This window comes from Choloepus didactylus, chromosome 8 (assembly GCF_015220235.1).
Source record: "Choloepus didactylus isolate mChoDid1 chromosome 8, mChoDid1.pri, whole genome shotgun sequence".
Lineage (NCBI taxonomy): Eukaryota > Metazoa > Chordata > Mammalia > Pilosa > Megalonychidae > Choloepus > Choloepus didactylus.
The window spans coordinates 7,312,294-7,330,597 of record NC_051314.1 but is presented as its reverse complement, the minus strand read 5'-3'; the positions used below and the strand labels follow the sequence as shown (position 1 = coordinate 7,330,597).

The 18,304-nt window shown below is 47.9% G+C and overlaps 1 protein-coding gene across 3 annotated transcripts in view; it reads left to right on the top strand.

Moving 5' to 3' along the window:
* PARVB (parvin beta) overlaps positions 1-18,304 on the top strand; it is a 126,486-nt gene that overhangs the window by 57,263 nt on the left and 50,919 nt on the right. For all 3 annotated transcript variants that reach the window (XM_037847059.1, XM_037847058.1, XM_037847060.1), the window contains exon 2: positions 4,280-4,369. In XM_037847059.1, coding sequence (XP_037702987.1) covers positions 4,280-4,369 — 90 coding nt within the window. The remainder of the gene's footprint in view (positions 1-4,279; positions 4,370-18,304) is intronic.

Here is an 18,304-nt window from a genome sequence, read left to right as displayed (position 1 = left end):
GCCAGCTTGCTGGGGCCGGCCAAGCGTGTCTTTCTCGGGACTCAACACAGCCCGCAACTTGCATCTTTGAAGTGTTTGTCTTTTTTGGCAAAAGGATTCGTGCTTTAAAACCCAAACATTCCTGGGATTAACTGAAAGCCACCAAACTGGCAGGCTGAGCTCCTTGGGAAAAAGCCGTAGGTTCAAGAGGAGCCTCTCCTTCCAAAAATTGGGCTGATCCTCTGACGATGGTAATCAGATGTAGACCAGAAGCGCCTCTGCGAAGGGGTCATGTCCTTCGGAGACCCAGGGCTCCCCAAAAAGGCAAAGCCTATTTAACCCTCAAGCGGTTCAGCACCCATATGGCTGCCAGGGAGGGTTCCTGAAAATACTGGCTGTATGTGTCACCCATGTGCATTTTCCTGATTCTTGCTGTCTTGCCATCCAAATGCTGCCTTCTCGAATGAGGGAACCTTGCCGTCTTCTGCATCCTCGATTTTTCCTCTCTTGGAGCCTCATCCAGAGGCATCATAATCCCCATTCGGTGTCCCTCCCACTAGTAGAGTGTTTGTTTTGAGCCAGGTGCTGAGTCCTTTTTGATATTTCAGAACAGCCCTCCTCTGGGTTAGATACAACTGTCACCCCCATGCTATAGAAGGGGAAACCGAGGCTTAGAAAAGCAGTGGTCAAGCGAGATTTGAATCTAGGACCCCTGGTCCATCGGTCTGGGCTCCTGACCCCTGTGCTCTGTGTTCCGCTGGGCTGCCACCCCCCCCCCACCATTCTGTCCCCTCTCCTCTTGGGGGTGAGGTGGGGTGTCTTTGTTTTCCCCAGGGCCTTATGCATAACGTGTGTTGTCAAGTGGAGCCAGCATTGCCTATTTATTAAGGTCATGAAATCCCCATCCCTGTTTGGTGTTATCTTTGGTGGAAACTTCTGTTTTTATGTGACCCAGTTTCCATGCTTTGAAAGTGTTGTTTCTTCCTCCTCCTCCAACGTGTGTTTTGAGATTAGGCGAGTGGAGCCTTTCTCAGAACCCCCTTCCCACCACGCACTCTGGGCTCTGGCTGGTGTCCAGGTAAGCGTATGGTCTGTGTGGCACCTGTTGAACTAGGAGGAGTTAGGAACTCACCTGTGCAGCTCACCTGTGCCTTGCAGCCAACCTGTACGACCCTTTGTTTATGTGAACCTGGGTCTTTGTCCTTCCTTGGCTCAGGTTGGTCACCACAGGTGGCCCCGAGTAGAAAGGGGCTCCCCGGGCCTCCTCTCTCCTTCTTCTGTCGGGTCAGCCCGGAAAATGGGACCTGGGAGCCCATGGTCTGCCCAAGACACCTAGTTCGCCAGGGATAGTATATACTTGAGGATTTTTGTGAAAAATCACCTTCTCCTTTCCTTTTCTGCCTTCTAAGACTCTTTGTAGCTAGTTAGAATTGATTCTTGTTATTCCTGATAGTTGTGTTCCGTAAAGCATTACAGATGCTGAATTAGCAAAGGCTGAACTGTTGCTCCTATGGGAAATACAGGCTTGGATGCTTGCGAGTCTTGGGTCATGATGTTCCCATCAACCAATCAATGCAAAACCTCCCGCTATGGGTCTTTCTGTTTAAAGACACCTTGTTTATTTGGTGTTGTTGATTCATTAAACATTAAGCTCATGGCCAACTGCACTATAACTCATGCTGGAAGGAAGCTTTAACAATACTTGTTTTTTTTCCATAAGGCACGTCTCAGCCTTCTTGCACTAGACAGCACTGCGGGACTACACTCAGGGTCCATTTTAAACAAAAGAATCACCAAAAAAAGAAAACCAAAACACAAAGATGTAAAAAACATGGCAGTCAACGTACCGCAAAAAGGACACTTGTTTGCAGTGTGAGAGCTGAAACAAAAAGGCTGTGCATCACCTTGTTCAGCCTCGGCTGGAATATGCACTTCAGGAGATTAAAATTTTTCGCTGCTCGGTGCACATCTGCAAGTGACTGCAAAAATGCTGGGAGTATTGATGTTGGTGTTACAAATCACATTTTAGTGAGTAGGCGAATTTGCAAATACAGAACAGGATCAGCTCTATTTAGTAAAAGTAATCATTGGGATTTGGTTTCTGTTTTCTGAATTGGTCTGGGTGACCCATCAGGGTCTTTGGAATAGTTTTAAGGAGGTGGGGCAGAGGGGTTTCAAAAATCTATTAGTTATTTGCTCATTAAGTTATTTAACATTTGTCTGCTTCTTGCATGTAGTTAAGCTAATTATTTTGGGGTAAGAAGATGAATAGCACCTGGGGCCTGTCCTCAGGATGCTTGCTGTGGGGAGGGGTAGTAAGACAGCTGTGTGTGCAGCTAATGCCACGGCCAACTCTCACCTTGGAGTCCTGCGATCCCTGGGAGAGGACCCACTTTTAAAAAGCCTTGTGCCCGGGCCTCCAGTGATGTTAGGGAAGCTGGTGCCTGGGGACCCCACTGTGGCCTGTCTGTGCAACGGATGGAGGATGGGCTGTCTCCAAAGTTGGGGCTACAGCCACGTGCCAAGAGCCCACAGTGCGCCAGGATCCAGGCTGGGAACTTGACGTTTGTTGTTTCAGTCAGTCCTTCCAGGGACCCTGGCATATTTTATGTGTTATTATTCCCAGACTACATGTGAGGAAACGGGCTCAGAGAGACGAAAGGGACTTGCTGGGGGTGGGTGGGACCCCCCGTCCTACCTGCTCCAAAACCTTTTTGTTGTGTCCCCTTGCTGCTCTGTTACCTGCCCCTTTGGCATGGTAAAGGAAGGTTTGAGGTGACTGCAGTGTTGAAAGAAGAAATAGGTTTTCACCTCCACACACATTTCAAGAGGATGAGAATCTTTTGGCACTTGTGCCAAGGGCATTCTGTAGCTGAGGACCAATGTCCTAGTTTGCCAAGGCTGCTACAACAGCTAGCACGGAATGGGCTGGCTTAAACCATGGGAATTTGTCATCTCACCTTTTGGAGGTTCGAAGTCCCACATCAGGGTACCTCCAGGCCATGCTCTCTCCCGGAGCCTGCAGCGTTCCGGCACCGGCTCTCAGCGATCCTTGGCATTCCTTGGCTTGGAGCTGCATCTTTGCTTCCGGCACGTGGCGATCTCTGTCTCCTTCTCCGGCTTCTTCTGACTGCGTCCAAATTTCCTCTGCTGATGGGGACTCCAGCCGTATGGGGGATGGCCCACCCCATTCAATTTGGCCTCATCTAAAGAGGATCTTCAGAGATCCGATTCACAGACGAGCCCACACTCACTGGGCTAGGGGTTCTGACCTGAACATGCCTTTATGGGGGGAACCTCAACCCCCCATCCACCACGACAAGGGAGGGCCTGCCAGTGGCTCAACCAGTCACTCAAAGTCACCACCAGCACTTGTCAAGACCTGTGGGTGCCTGGGCCCCACCCAGCACCCACTCACCCAACACCCAGTGGGTCCGGATCTCCAGGGCTGGGGCCTGGCAGTTAATGGGGGTGGGACTGACAACCAGTTGCGGCCGGCTGAAGAAACGCTGAGAGTGTGTGACTCTCCCGGGGTCTCCCTGGGCTGGCGATGTTCTCCAGTGGACGTGGCCCAAAGGACTCGAGGTGCTTTCTTGGAGGGTCTCCTGAGGAAGGGGGATGAGAGGTCCTTTCTGCCACATGAGATCCATGCCGGCCTCTAATCCTGTAGCTTTCTGAACCGTAAAGCTACTCACCCCAGCTCGGTTTGGTGCCCTGGGCACGGGGCGTCACGGTATTTCCAGTTTTAAGCATCTGGATTCACTCTGCTACATTCCATTGCGTGTCCCAACCCTGGGTGCTGCCTTCCATGAGTTCTGTCCCTGTCAGCGTGGTGACCGCCTCATTTTAAATTCTGGACTTGCCCATTCACCTGCTGGAGGGGCCTTCACACCTGGTGCCCCCCACCTGGCACACAGCTCTCCAGGGGCGGGAGCGGGGTGCCGCCTTCTTCAGGCTCCATTGCTGTGGTCTGAGCTTTGTTTGCCTCGGCAACTATAGGCACATCTGGAGACATCGGAAACTTTGGTGTCTTCGTCATGGGTCCCAGAGAGCAGTGAAAACAGACTGGCCGGGCTTGGCAGGCATCGGGAAACCTCTGGAGGGGGAAGGATTGCAGAATGCGTTCTTGGGGTCAGAGCGTTTTTCCTCGGGCTCCTTCTGGGCAGCAGGCCATCTAGAAATGTTTGTTAAATGCCTTAAAAACAGGAGTTGGTTTTCCTCTGTGTCTATTGCCAACAGGCGAGGCCACAGAATCAACTTTTTACCAATCTGCTTTTTCCTTTCTCTTTTTGCTCCACAGTGAGTGACCTTCAGGAAGAAGGCAAGAAGGCCATCAACTCGCCGATGTCCCCTGCCTCGGGGGATATTCACCCCGATGACACCCTGCTAGGTATGTGGGTTCCTCCAGACCCCCGTCAGGAGACAGTAAAGCTTCCAGAGCGTTAAAGTGGTCTCAGCGAGGGTGACAAGAAGCAGGATATTAAACAACCTTTTGATCCGACATCACACTACATGGCATTGAAGTCCAGCCTTAGTTCAAGATCATGTTAATAAAAGACTGTGGGGTCAGAGCAGGTGCTCCCCTTTTAGGTTTCGGTCCCTGATCTCTGGGCTAGCTGGAGCCTCTCCGGGGCCCAGGTCTTGCAGAGTGGGGCTGGCCCTGTTGTCAAGGTCCCTGCTCATACTGCTTTGGGGTTGCGTCTCAGTCCAGTGCTAACAGGGTGACTGCCTGGACACATTTTCCTTAAAGTGTATTTTGGAATCCGATCAGTCTGGAAGACAAGCCTGGAACATTCCATTTATTTCCAGGCCCTGGCTCGAAGGGAAGTCCGGGTTGATTGCTCTCTCGTGGTTTCTACGACAAGCTCTGGCCAGCAAGAGCTGGCGGAGAGGAACTGCAAATGCACGTTCCGCCCAGTCTAGCTGAAGTCAAGCACCGGGCGTGCCCCTGAGGCTCCACTGGGCCACTGGGGTTTCTTTCTTTCTTGGACGATCATAACTTTTCTTTGTTGGCATTGTTGATGGTCTTGAGTGTGGCTGAGGTTGCTTTCCAGGCAGATGCTCCTGTGACCCTCCAGGGACGATTGGGGACTGGCCCGACGGTTTGGACGGTAACTGCACTGAAGCAGAGCAGCGTCTCGGCCGTGGCACTGTTGGCACTTGGGGCCGGATAATTCTGTAGTGTGGGGGCTGCCCGTGCGCTGCAGGGTATTGGTCAGCACGCCTGGACACTGCCCGCTAGGTGCCTGTTGTGACAGCCAGTGTCCCCTGGAGGGCACAGTTGCCCCCGTTTGAGAGCCACTGCTTTGGCCCAAGAGCACCCTAGAAAATCGGAGAATTATAGAATACACTGTGACAAGCCATTGCTTCATAAATAATACCTTGAACCTGCCCTTCCCTTGGGCCCTTGCCTTGTCTTATCATCTTTCTGAAATCGCTCCCCAGGGTTCCGCTGGCTTGGCCAGGTCAGCCCCAAGGGTGCCCCAAGGTCACGTGAGTCTCAGCTCCTATCCTGGCCCATGGTCAGCAGGGCATGGTGGGATGCCCTGCAGGATGCTTGGGGGCTTCTTTACAGAGGCTTGGCCCATCCGAGAAACAGTGTGCTGGTTTGAATCTGTTATATCCCCCCACAAAAGCCATGCTTTTTTTTTTTTTTAATTTAATTCAGCTTTATTGAGATATATTCACATAACATACAGTCATCCATGATGTACAGTCAACTGTTCACAGTACCATCATATAGTTGTGATTCATCACCCCAATCTATTTTTGAACAATTTCCTTATGCCAGAAAGGATAAGAATAGGAATAAACAATAAAAGTAAAAAAAGAACACCCAAATCATCCCCCCATCCCACCCTATTTTTCATTTAGGTTTTGTCCCCATTTTTCTACTCATCCATCCATACACTGGATAAAGGGAGTGTGAGCCACAAGGCTTTCACAATCACAGTCACCCCTAGGAAGCTACATTGTTACACAATCATCTGCAAGAGTCAAGGCTGCTGAGTTAGTTTGATAGTTTCAGATATTTACTTCTAGCTATTCCAATACATTAAAACCTAAAAAGGTTTATCTATATGGTATGTAAGAATGTCCACCAGAGTGACCCCTCAACTCCACTTGGAATCTCAGCCACTGAAGCTTTATTTCGTTTCATTTTGCATCCCCCTTTTCGTCAAGAAGGTGTTCTCAATCCCACAATGCCAGGTCCAGATTCATCCCCGGGAGTCATATCCTGCGTTGCCAGGGAGATTTACACCCCTGGGAGTCAGGTCCCACGTAGGGGGTAAGGGCAGTGAGTTCACCTCCTGAGTTGGCTTAGCTAAAGAGAGGGAGGGCCACATCTGAGCAGCAAATAGGTACTCAGGGCAAGACTCTTAAAGTCATGCTCTTTTGATCCACTTTGGTGGGTACAGACTTATTGTGGGTGGGATCTTTTGATTGGGTTGTTTCCATGGAGATGTGATCCCGCCCATTCAAGGTGCATCTTAATTAGTTTACTGGCATCCCCATGAAAGGATAAAAGGCAGAGGCATTTTGAAGAGAGCTCAGAAACTCTTAGAGAGAAAACACCCCGGGACATCTGGGAGACAGCCATTGAAACCAGAACCAGGAGAGATGCTAAGAGATGAAATCCAGAGTTTGCCCCAGAGAAGATATGGGCTGACCCCCGGACACTTAGAGAGCAATGCCCTTGGAAAAACAAGCAAGGATGCATGGGAGCTGAGACAGAAGCCCAGAGACATTTTGGAAAAAGCCATGGAAACCAGAAGCTTAACTCCGGAGAGGCCCAGCAGACTCCAGCTGTATGCCTTCCCATGTTTCAGAGAAACCCCAGATGCCATCGGCCTTTCTTCAGAGAAGGTATCCTCCTATTGATGCCTTAACTGGGACATTTTCATGGCCTTAGAATGTAAATTTGTGGACTAATAAACCCCCATTGTAAAAACCAATCCATTTCTAGTGTATTGAAATCAGAATTAAATTAACTTAGTGAATATCTGCACAGTGCTTCACTCTCCCCAAAGCCCTTTTTGTACATTTAATCTCATTTGGCCCCTAAAAGTGGTCTCATGGCTGACACTGAGAATCCACTTCCAATGTTTCCAATTACCCCCATTTTTCAGAGGAGGAAACTGAGGCACAGAGAGGCATAAAGTGACCTTCCCAAGACCTCTCACTAGTAAGCGGGGAGCTGGCATTTAAACATGGGCGTTCTGCTGCCCGAGCTGGGGCTCGGTACCCACTGCCCTGGCCTCACTCGTGGGTAAGGGCAGCAGACCCTCGCTGGCGACGCAGAAGGCCCTGCTTCGGTGGGCGCCGGAGGCAGAAGCAGCTGGTTTGATGACCAGCGGTGAATACTCTGTCACACACGCCCAGACGTCGGGGGGCTCGGTCCCCACCGAGACCCTGCATTCCACTTCTCATGGTTAACAGAACAGAAGCAAGATCCGGGCAGCCCAGCGCAGGCCGACTCCCAGGCCTCTGGACCCTCCGGGCCCCCACGTGGTGCCCGTGACCCCCTCAGATGGAAGGGCACCCACCCTTCCTGCTCTTCCCCAGGACCGTGTACTCCTCGGGAGGCCCCGTCTCCGTCAGGGGCTGCTGCATGGTGCCTGACCAGCAACCAAGGCCCTGGCAGGGCAACACCTGCTAAACAGTGGGGGAGGACAGGGATGCCTGCTTCAAGCCTTAGTGTTACGAGACGCTTCTGCAGACGTACTGCTGGCCTATAAGCTTCCCTGTGGGGTGGATTTGATTACCAACACCCCTCCACTGCCCCACCTCCCCACCCCACCCCGGAAGATCCTGGATCTCAGACTGGTGGTGGTGACAAGGTGAGCAGGCACTCAGAGCACCTCCTTGGCCCACCACTGCCAAGCACCCACCTGGAGCTGGACAAATGACCACCTGGGGTCCGGGGGCTCGCCACACCCTCCCAGTCCACTGGCAGCTGCTCAGACCGGCTGCAGGGCAGCAGTTCCCAGGCTTCAGTGGCCCCAGCATCTCCGGGACCATGCGTAAAACAGAGGTGCCTGGGCCTATATCCCCTTCAAGAGGTTGGGGGGCCCTAGGTGAAGGTGGTTCTGCATTGAGAAATGTGACTCAAGGACCTCAGAGATGAGAAAAACGCTTTGAGGAAGCCCTTGTTTGTCTAAACTGGGAGCCAGAGAAGATGCAGGAAGCTGTGATCTCGGGTGGTACTTAAGGGGCAAAAGCTTCTGCAACTTCTGACACCAACTCTAGACTGCGGTGACTCAGTTCAGTTCAGTCCTGCCTCTTCCCGAGCTGTGCCAGACCCCAAGGTTAGGATGAGCTTCTGAGACATCACCAGCCAGAAGCTCGGGGGGCCAGGCTGCCCACACTTCTGACCAACTGGCCACAAATTCAGGGGTTCCCACCACCCCCTTGGGCTTGATAATTCTGTGAACGACTCACAGAACTCACTGCAAATGCTATACTTATGGTTAAAATGTTATTATAGGAAAAGGATACAAATAAGAAGGAGCCAGGATTGACGCATGGGGTGAGGTCTGGGAGGGCCTGAGACCTGAGCATCTGAGCCTTGGTGTACCAGGTTTATAGGGGGTGTCATTACTCAGCTTGATTGCTGGGTTCAGCATCTACCTGGATGAACTCTATCCCCAGCCCCCTCCCCTCCCAGAGGTCAGAGGTCAGGCTGACTTGATGAGGCTCAGAGCCCAACCCTGTAGTCACTGGTTGGCCTTTTCCCAGCAGTAGTTCCCACCCTTATGCTGCAGGTGTGGCCTCCCCACCTGAGCCACCTGGTTGGCCTCTGAACAGTCAGGTGTGGTCTTGGGCCCACCAAGAGTAACAAGAGGCTCCTTCACTGGAAATTCCTCACCAGAACTAGGGACAAAGGCTGGCCAAGTTTTTCATACGAGAGGGACACAGACATTGCAAGGGGTTCAGAGGATTCAAGAATAGGGGTGCCAGTGCAATCTGGGCTGCCCCAAATCTTGCTTCTCTTCCCTTCAGCACAAGAAGAGGGTGTGAGGGTGGGTTGTAGGGTCTCTGCTTAAATTCTTAGTGGGGACCAAAGCTGTCCAAAGACAAATTGGAGTTGAGTTTGGTCTACGGCATTTCATTTGGGACAGCAAAGTTTTACTGCAGCAAAGGAAGCCCGGTCACTTGCAAAACAGAAGTGGCTTTGAGGTTCTAGGGTTGGCAAACAATTTTTACACGAATGAAAAGGAGGTTAGCCTGATGCCTATTGATTGGACCAGGGTTTGCCAGTCTTAAGGATGGTGATGGCCTTTATTTTGTATTGGGTCAAACATAATGAACAGGAACTTGATTGGCTGTCTGGATCAACTACTTTGTTGAGGGTTTCAAATTTCAAAAGATATCAAGTGGAAACTCAAGAGGGCATTCAAAGAGGAAATAGGACAGGGTTTTTTGTTTTTTGTTTTTGGCTCAGAGGGGTCCCCAAGGCTTTTTCTATACAGTTTTATCAATTTGCCTCCTTTTGGTCATTCTCTCGGTTAAGAGGGCTCGGCCAGTGCTGGTGTTAGTCTCCCATTGACTACTACAAGTCTCTCGTGGTTCATCTCTGATTTCAAGGCTTAGCTGAAGTTCGAGATTTTTATTGTCTCATTCACACTGGTTTTGTATCCTCTGTTGTGTCACTTGTCAAGTTAGTGGCTGTGTAGTAGCATTTAAGAGTTGAGAGACCAGTCAATGACCGAAGGATATTATGACTATAGTAAGAGGATAACAAGTGCCCCTAATAGGACATCTCTGAACCAAGGTCCCCATGACCTAGAAGCCCACGAAAAAGAGACCAATCAGATTCGGCAGGCAGGTGAGCCGATTTTTTCCTTCTCCTTTCCTGACAGTTGTGGATGGTAGGGACAGTGAAGCTTTTGTTTGATGGGTAAGACCTTGCAGAGTTCCTTGATTACAGTTACAGTAAATTGGGAGCTTCTGTCACTGTAAAGAATAGCTTGAATTCCCCAGGTGGAGAAAACATAAGCTAATCATTTTGTTTTGTTTTGTTTTGTTTTTTCTTTTTGCTACTGCAAGAGTAGTAGCCTTATAACAAGGAAAAGCCTCTATCCATCCAGAAAACAGACAGATGATAACAAGGACATATTCATATGCTATAGAAGGGGGTAGCTGTAGAAAGCTCATTTGAAGATGTCCACAAGGAACGTGTCGGTTGAGGTGTTTGACCCTGTCCCTCCTTCACAGTTTGACCAGGGTTATATCAATTAAAAGTTGGAACTGTAGGAATGAATTAAATTGTCTGCTTTCATGTGTATTTTTGTGTGCTTCTACAAGTATGTGCACATAAGCTAAGGATATACTCTCTATACTCATCTTGCTTCTCGTTTGAAGTCCTCCCTTCTTTTCTCTTTTCTTTTTTTATTGTTGCTGAAGGTGAAGCTCTGACTTGTAGCTGATTGCAGGCACTTTTGAGACGCATCCAAGTAAACCAGTGTCACTGACAAGGAAATTTTGTGGCATGTGGGCCTTTTTTTAAGAATAACTAAAATTATGACCAAAAACACTATACTGTTGTCTATATCATGCAGATCGGGATCAGGACATATCATGGAAGTGGGAACATTGTCACAGCTCTAGGAAATTTACATAATCTCTGAATATTTATATGAGTAACATTTTACCCATACAAATTTAGCCAACCGAGGTTTGGAAAATCTCTTTTAATTTGACAGCATGTCCCATCCACCTCATAACCTATCAAATGAACCTAACTATTTCTAGCACCTCTCTTTTTATAAGGTGAAACAACAAATCCTTTGTGATTTTTCAGGCACCCTCTGGAAAATCCCAAAGACAGGTTGAAATGGGGTTTGATTTTTGAGATGGCAAGATGCCAAAAGTTATCAGGAGTTTGAGTACTTGGCTAAATTGGAGCATAGGTCACTGTTAAACAATAGTTTGTTACCTACTTAAGCAAAGTGACGGTAAAATATTTTAAAAGTAAATATAGGAGGTAACATAATTGTAAGGAAAAAAAAAGGTAACAAAAACTTAGTTCTTTTAAAAATGAGACTTGTTCACTTAAATAATAAATGATAATTTCAGTATAAATGTCAATGAGGATATTATTCTAATATGGTATAGAATCTTTGCCATTTAGGCAGGTTACTCAGATGGTTAAGAAAAATCCTGTTTGAGCTCTCACTAATGAGCAGACCAATAATCCAAGAAAATTTCATCATTTTAACAGAGATAAAACCAAATTATAGTTTTGCATGAATATGCTGTTTGATACAAAAACCCTAAAAAATCTTATAAATAAGCCTATCAAATCTTAGTCAGCATTGACCGTAACAAATAAAATAAAAGACACTTTCCTTTTTCACGCTTTCCTTTTTCTCATTTTGCAACACCCTGTCAATTTACTTTAGGACAAAACTTAATGAAAACTTAACAAAAACAAATCCTGCATACCTTACATATGTATGTCCCCAAAAAGATCTTGGAAATTTTCTTCAAGCTGATATCCTACAAAACAAAATAAATATCTCTTGAATCAAAGTTTGTCAGAATAATAACTCAATTTGGATAAACCCAAATTTACATTTTTCATCATTTTAATCATCTAGGAGATCTAATGTAGCTTATTTGATCAGTAAACCTCTATGGATTGAGGAAGAACATACCAAATAGAATAAAATTTTCTGCTTGCATTGTACTTAGCATTGATAACTCAGAAGACATACCGTTCTTATTCAACTAACAATAGTAAACCAGTCCTATTTGCCAGAGGTCTACCTGGTTTGTGTGTTGCTGGACAACATGGGCTTGCTGCGAATCAGTGCTGTGACATCAGGGTTTCAGAGAGAGAAAGAAGTTTATTACACAGATGCCTGTAAGGAGACAGGAGCAAGGCAAGCTCAGATCCATCTCCCCGAATAGAAACGCTTTAGGGTCTTTTAATGGGATTTAGACAAAGGGAGGCGGAGTGTTCCTGTTTGCTAATGCTGCTGGGATGCGAAATACCAGAAATGGATTGGCTTTTATAAAGGGGGTTTATTTGGTTACACAGTTACAGTCTTAAAGCCATAAAGTGTCCATCAGCAGAGGGTACCTTCACTGGAGAAAGGCCATTGGCATCCGGAAAACCAGCTGGGAAGGCATGTGGCTGTCGTCTGCTCACTCCCAGTTTGCATTTCAAAATGGTGTTCTTCAAAATGTCTGCATCAGCTTCCAATGGCCGCCTTCAAAATATCTATTTTAGCTCCAGTTTGCTGTGAGCTCCTTCTTTGTGAGCTTATATAGTGCCCCAGTAAACTAAACAAGGCCCAGGCTGAATGGGCCAGGCCACGCCTCCATGGAAATTATCCAATCAGAGTTATCACCTACAGTTGGGTGGGTCACATCTCCACAGACACTGAACCAGTAGGTTCCACCCCAATCCACACTAACACGTCTGCCCCCACAAGAATGCATTAAAGAATATGGCTTTTTCTGGGGGACATAAATATACAAACCAGCACATGGAGCTAATGGCATTGGCAGGTATTGATTGATTGGCTATGGTTAATTGGAAGTGTGTAAGCTCAGGCTTGAAGACTGAGAAGAGCTGAGTAAGCATTAGGTTCCAGTTTCTGGCAGTGTTGTATGTAGTTCAGTTAACATAAGGTAACAAGTGAAGAGAGTCAACTCAACAGATGGGCTATAAGGTCTGACAAAAACCCAGCTGGGGCTAATAGATTGGCAGAGTTGTAAAACATAAGATAATAAGTAAGGGTATGGAAGTGAATTACAATTATATTTGCAGTTAAAATCTTGTAGTCAGTAGTTATGGTCTACAGGGAAACAGAGGCTTTTCCCAAGGACTCAATTTGGTGGTGTGTGTGGGGGAAATGTCCCAAAGGGAAATGGGCTAATGGGCTACAATAGCGACCACATGGTTCCATGTGCACTTGAATTTGTAAAACATTTGGATTTAGTTCTACGAATACTCTTTTTACATTGGAAGTATCAGAAGTTCGGTTTCCTTAATTTGGGGCTTCAAGAGTATTAATTTATATATATAAACACTTGTTTATCTTTAAGCAATTTGAATAGAGCTCATTTAAGGATTTTTGTATGTTAATTTGGTTTTACCAACAAGAGGTAGGAAAATATACATCAAACACAACAGACACAAATAGCGAGTTTATAGCTTCAATTAAAAAATTTTTCCAGCAATGAGTCAGACAAAAAAACTCAGAAACACAGAAATACAAAACTCACTATTAAAGAACTGGCTTTCTCCTTGCTCTTCTCATATATTTTTTTAAATCATTTTTTTATTGTAGAATATACATATATACATAAAAGTGATAACTTTATAAGTGCAATTTAACAAGTAGTTAGAGAGCAAATTTCAAAGAATATTATAGGTTACAGTTCCACATTTTCAGTTATTTCCTTAATGTGAAATATAACATATATACAAAAAGATAATACCTTTCAAAGTATGATTTAATAAGTAGTTATGTAGGAAATTTCCAAAGTTATTTTGAGTTATAATACCATAGTTTCAATTATTTCCTTATTGTGAGATACAGATACAAAAAGGTGATAACTTTCAAATTACACTATAACAAGTAACTATAGAACAAATTTCGAAGGATGCTGTGTTACAGTTCCATCATTTCAGTTCTTTCCTTCTAGCTATTCTAATACCCTAGCAACTAAGGAAAAGAAAATTACATAAAGATTCAGTATTCATGATCCTTTGTTAAATTCCATCTTGTCTGTTGCTACCCCTTCCTCTAATTTAATCACTTTCCCAATCTTCAGGGATGTCTAGGCAGTGACCACCCTAACCTGTTCATGTTGAAAAGGGGTGTCAACTTTATGAGAAAAGGGGACACATCTGGTTAATGTTCTTGAAGAAGCTATTGCCTCTGGATTTTGGGACTTAGCTGTCATAGGAATATTCTAAAAGATTTAAGTCTCTGAAGAATAAACCTAGTGAGTGAAATGTTTTTAGAGTCTCAAATAGGGATCTGGGTATTCTTTAAGGTTTTCAGGACTACTGTTGACTTGGGTTTATCATACTGTGATCATTTGGCATGTCTAGGTGAGGCTTGCATAGGAGTAACCTCCAGGACAGCCTCTTGACTCTATTTGAACTCTCAGCCACTAAAACCTTATTTTGTTGCCTCTCTTTTCTCCCTTTTGGTCAAAAAGGCATTCTCAATCCCTTGATGCCAGGGTCAGGCTCATTCCCGGAATCCGTGTCCTACGTCGCCAGGGAGACTCATTCATCTTGGGGTTCCTGTCCCATGTCGGGGGGAGGGTGATGAATTTATTTGCAGAGTTAGAGTACAAACACTTCTCCAAAACACTTCAATGAGGTGGTTAAAGACATAAAGGAAATCACTTTTACTTTTGTCAGAATTTTTGTTCTTGGCAGATGGGACAAATTGAGGTTATTTATTTAATATGAAGGATAAATCTTTCCCATTGTGATTTGTGGAGGAGACTTTGAAGATTATTTTTGCCCTGATGTGTGATCTAAGGACACTTTGCCCCATTTCTCGGGCCTCTTTGATTTCCAGGTTTATTGTGGAAAGAGGGATCCTGTGGGTCCCTTTTGGGACTAGCCCACCCAGCTTTTGCCCCCCATGATTTAGCATCTGAGGTTCTGGCCAACGTGTGTACAAGCTGATACAGGTCGGGGTGCCCTGCATGACATGCACGCAAAAGAATTCTAAATTCTTCTACGTTTACTTGCTGGTCTTATTTGGAGAAATCTTTAATGATGGTTCTTAATTCAATTAGGGTCCAAGGTTTAAATTCTGCTCTAGTGGGCAGCCAGGTTCCATGGGACCCTCACCTTTAAAGGATCCTGGACTGGATCGTTTTCCCTCATGGGTCCAGAGGGACTGGGAGGGCAGCTATAGGGAAGGGCTGGGCAAAGGAAGTTGGGGGAGCCACAGGTTGGGTTTAGAGTTGGTTCCCCTAAATTCTGTTCTTGACCTTTTCCTTTTCTAATGAGCCTTTAGGTGAAGCTATTGTAGAGGCAGATTGTCTTCTGGCAGCTTCCAGGTACCACTCTTGGATCCTCCTTTTTTTTAAGGTGTCTCTCAAGTGCACAATTTTGTTCCTATGATGTTTCTCCAGGTGGCCATTACAAAGACAATTTGTCCTTCATCAGATCCACCCATGGACAGAAAGTCATAGGTCCGTAGTGCAAGTAGATATAAGAAGTGGGAGTTTTAGCAGAAGGAGGAAAGGGAGATTTAGAGCAGGAAGAGCTGCGGCCAGACGAAATGTCTCCTGGGCCCTGGGCCTTTCGGCTCAGCCCCTCGGACGCCGCTGTGACCGTTGCAGAATCCCCCAGCGCGTGGAGGTTCCAGATGAGTGTCTGGAACCAAACATGGGCACGACAGCATCTCAGACAGCTTGGCCTGACCCTGGCCTCCAGAGCTCTGGAGACCCCTGCCTGTTACCTGGGGGGTCCTCCTTGAGCATCAGATCTGCATGACTCCAAAATATAAGAGCTTCCACTTTGTCACATTTTAAAAATTTGCCGCCGCAAGTTTGCGTCGCACACCTTCGTCTTGCACGGTTGCACTGAAATCAGCTTTCAGTCCCACCAACAAGAAGGTCCCCGCTCCAGGGGAGCCTGTATGGGTCCCCGATCTTGGTCTCTGCTGCTTCCTGGCCAGCTACCTGCATGTCTTATGGGCACCTGGCTCCTACCTTGAGCTCCTATTGTCGCCTCTTTTCCTTTCCTTTTAATTTCAGAGTGGGGTCTAGCCCCCTCAGCGAGTGGGCCCCGCGCCCTTGCTGACTCGTCCCTCTGCCCAGGCCCCGAAGTGGTCAGCATAGGCAGCCCGAGGACTCCTCCCACTTCTCCCCTGCTGGGGATCACAAGTGCCCCCTGACCCTCTTGCCTTGGCCTGGGTGCTGGGCATTTTGCTCTGGACAGCTCTGGCATCTGGGTCTCTCTATACCTACCTCTCCCTCTGCAGTCCCACCTCCTCTCTGCTGCCACATCGCTCTCCGGCTTCACAAGTTCACAGGCTCCCTGTGATCCATAAGGTGAAAGCCAGGCCCCTTTGCCGGGCAGGTCCGTGAGGTCAAGGCCAGGTGCCTTAACAGGGCACATGGGGATAATCTGGCCTCAGCCTTGAGACTTGACCAACACACCCTACACCCCAGCCACACTGGTCTCCACCAGCCCTGACCTCTCTCCCTGCCCCTCTAGCCCCCCAGCCTTCACACACACAGTTCCCTTTCTTGGCAGGTCCAACAAGCTCCTCTCGCTCCAACTTTCACCTGGCAAACTCCTCTTCATCCTTCAAAGCCCTGCTCAGTTCCAGATACTCTGTGAAGCCTGCCTGATTCACCCAGATTCTCCGTCCCTGGTCACTCACAGCTCTTTGTTCAGCTCCCTTTTATGGCATTTACCATTTTCTAAACAGAATAAATTATGTTTAACGATCTGATACCTGCTCTGCCATTCCCCCACATACATGCAAGCATACACACAGAATAAGAGACCTTGCCTTATATTCTAGTAATTTCTCAGCTTCATTCCCTCAGGTGGCGCTTGGCACATCCTAGCAGAAGCTCCGTAAATGTTTCCTGAATAAGCAAATGGAATCCATTTTCCAGTATCCCAGAGAGATAAAGGGAATTCTTGGCAACTTCTCAGTATCTCTGAGCCTCCCCTAATTCTTTCGGGGGCCCTGGCCGGGCAGGCTCTTTTACAATCAGGCGGCTGATCATTTCAGGGCCTGGCAACCGTGCCTTGGGTCCCCAGGGGCAGCCTCCACTCCGAGTCCCACAGAACATCACATTTGCTGCAGCCCCTGGCCCAGTGTGATCCTGGAGGATGCAGGGGCCGTGCTCCCACCTGGCCCAGCCACCTGGCTCTTACCTGGGCCGCCCCTCCCCCACAATGGGTGTGGACTCACTAGGGCTGGGCCCTGCCCACCATGTGGTAATTCCTCAGTTTCTCCTGTCACTTGGACCTGTTTAGTTCCCGTGATTGTCCCTTGGCCATTTGTTCATGAAGCACACACACTATTTGGGGCAGGTGACAGCAGATGGATTTGTAAGGTCATTTTGGACCCACCTCAGTGCTGTGGGGACCGTAGAACCAGACGGGGAGACGGGCAATGGGCAGCCAAGGATGGCCTCTCCAACAACACTTAGGCTGAGACCCGAATGGCCAAGCAGGGCCAGCTCTGGGAGCTGGAACGCGCTTATGGCCCGTGGAAAGGAGTTTTGAGTTTATGGTCATATTCTCCACGCCATGGAGAACCCACGAGAATGGTTGTAGCCGATGTCCTTCACATGCTCTCCTTAAGCCAGGCCTGGCAGGAGCAGTCTCATCTCATCTCACCCACAGTGGTGGGGAGGGGGCTTTATTACCATCCCAGCTCCAATGGCCAGAGTCTGGAGGGACATTGTGTGGACCCGCACAGCTAACCCGGCGAGGGTGGGGGACCGGGGCTGCCCCAGCTCCAAGCCCACCCCCCATGGCCGGGCGAGGTCCTTCTCCCTGTTGGTGAGAGTGATAGTCTCCAGGCACATCTTCAGTGTTCTGCTGAGGGCTCGGCTTGAGTCCATGTGTGATGCCCCCTTTGATGATCAAATACTGGATTATTTGTTTAGTTATTAACTCCTTTTTAGACTGGTCAGGGATTCATCTGTTCTCCCATTAAAAAAAAATTTTTCTCTGTTTCTCTCAAAGATCCACAGGCACACAGATTAAGATGGCTTGTTATGGAAACAGCTTCCCCTTTAGGTACCCTCACTTCTCTCTCCCCAGAGCCAACTCTGACTTAAATTTCCTTTGGGGAACTCCTTTGGAATTTCACATCCTATCTCCAAAATATCTGCTTGTGTTGCCATTTGCGGGTGTTTCAGATTTCCACACAGGCTGCGGACTTTTCACTTTGGAATATGAGGCTGTGGCCCGCCCCCCGCACATTCTTGTCCCTGCCCCGTCCCCCACTTTCTGACCCCCTTCCCGTCGTCCATCCTCTCAACCAGGTGAGAGCAGCACTAAGAGTGGCTTTGCAATGACTGGATTTGGGAAGAGCTCCCTGGGAGCTCTACTCCCCGACTGCTGCCCTTTCTGACTCGGGGTCAGTTCCCCCATGTCCTTTCCCGACGGCCCTTGCCCAGTTGGCCATCCACACTGGTCTGGTTATATGTCTTGCAGTAGACTGTGGGCAGCAGGGGGTGGCCTGTCCACCCTGTCTGCAGTACCCAGCATGTAGTGGGCACTCCAAGGGCGTTTGCGGGACGGGCCCAGTGGTGGCCCTTGCCCTGCTTGCAGGCTCGGCTTGACCCTGCTGTGGCCGAGCCG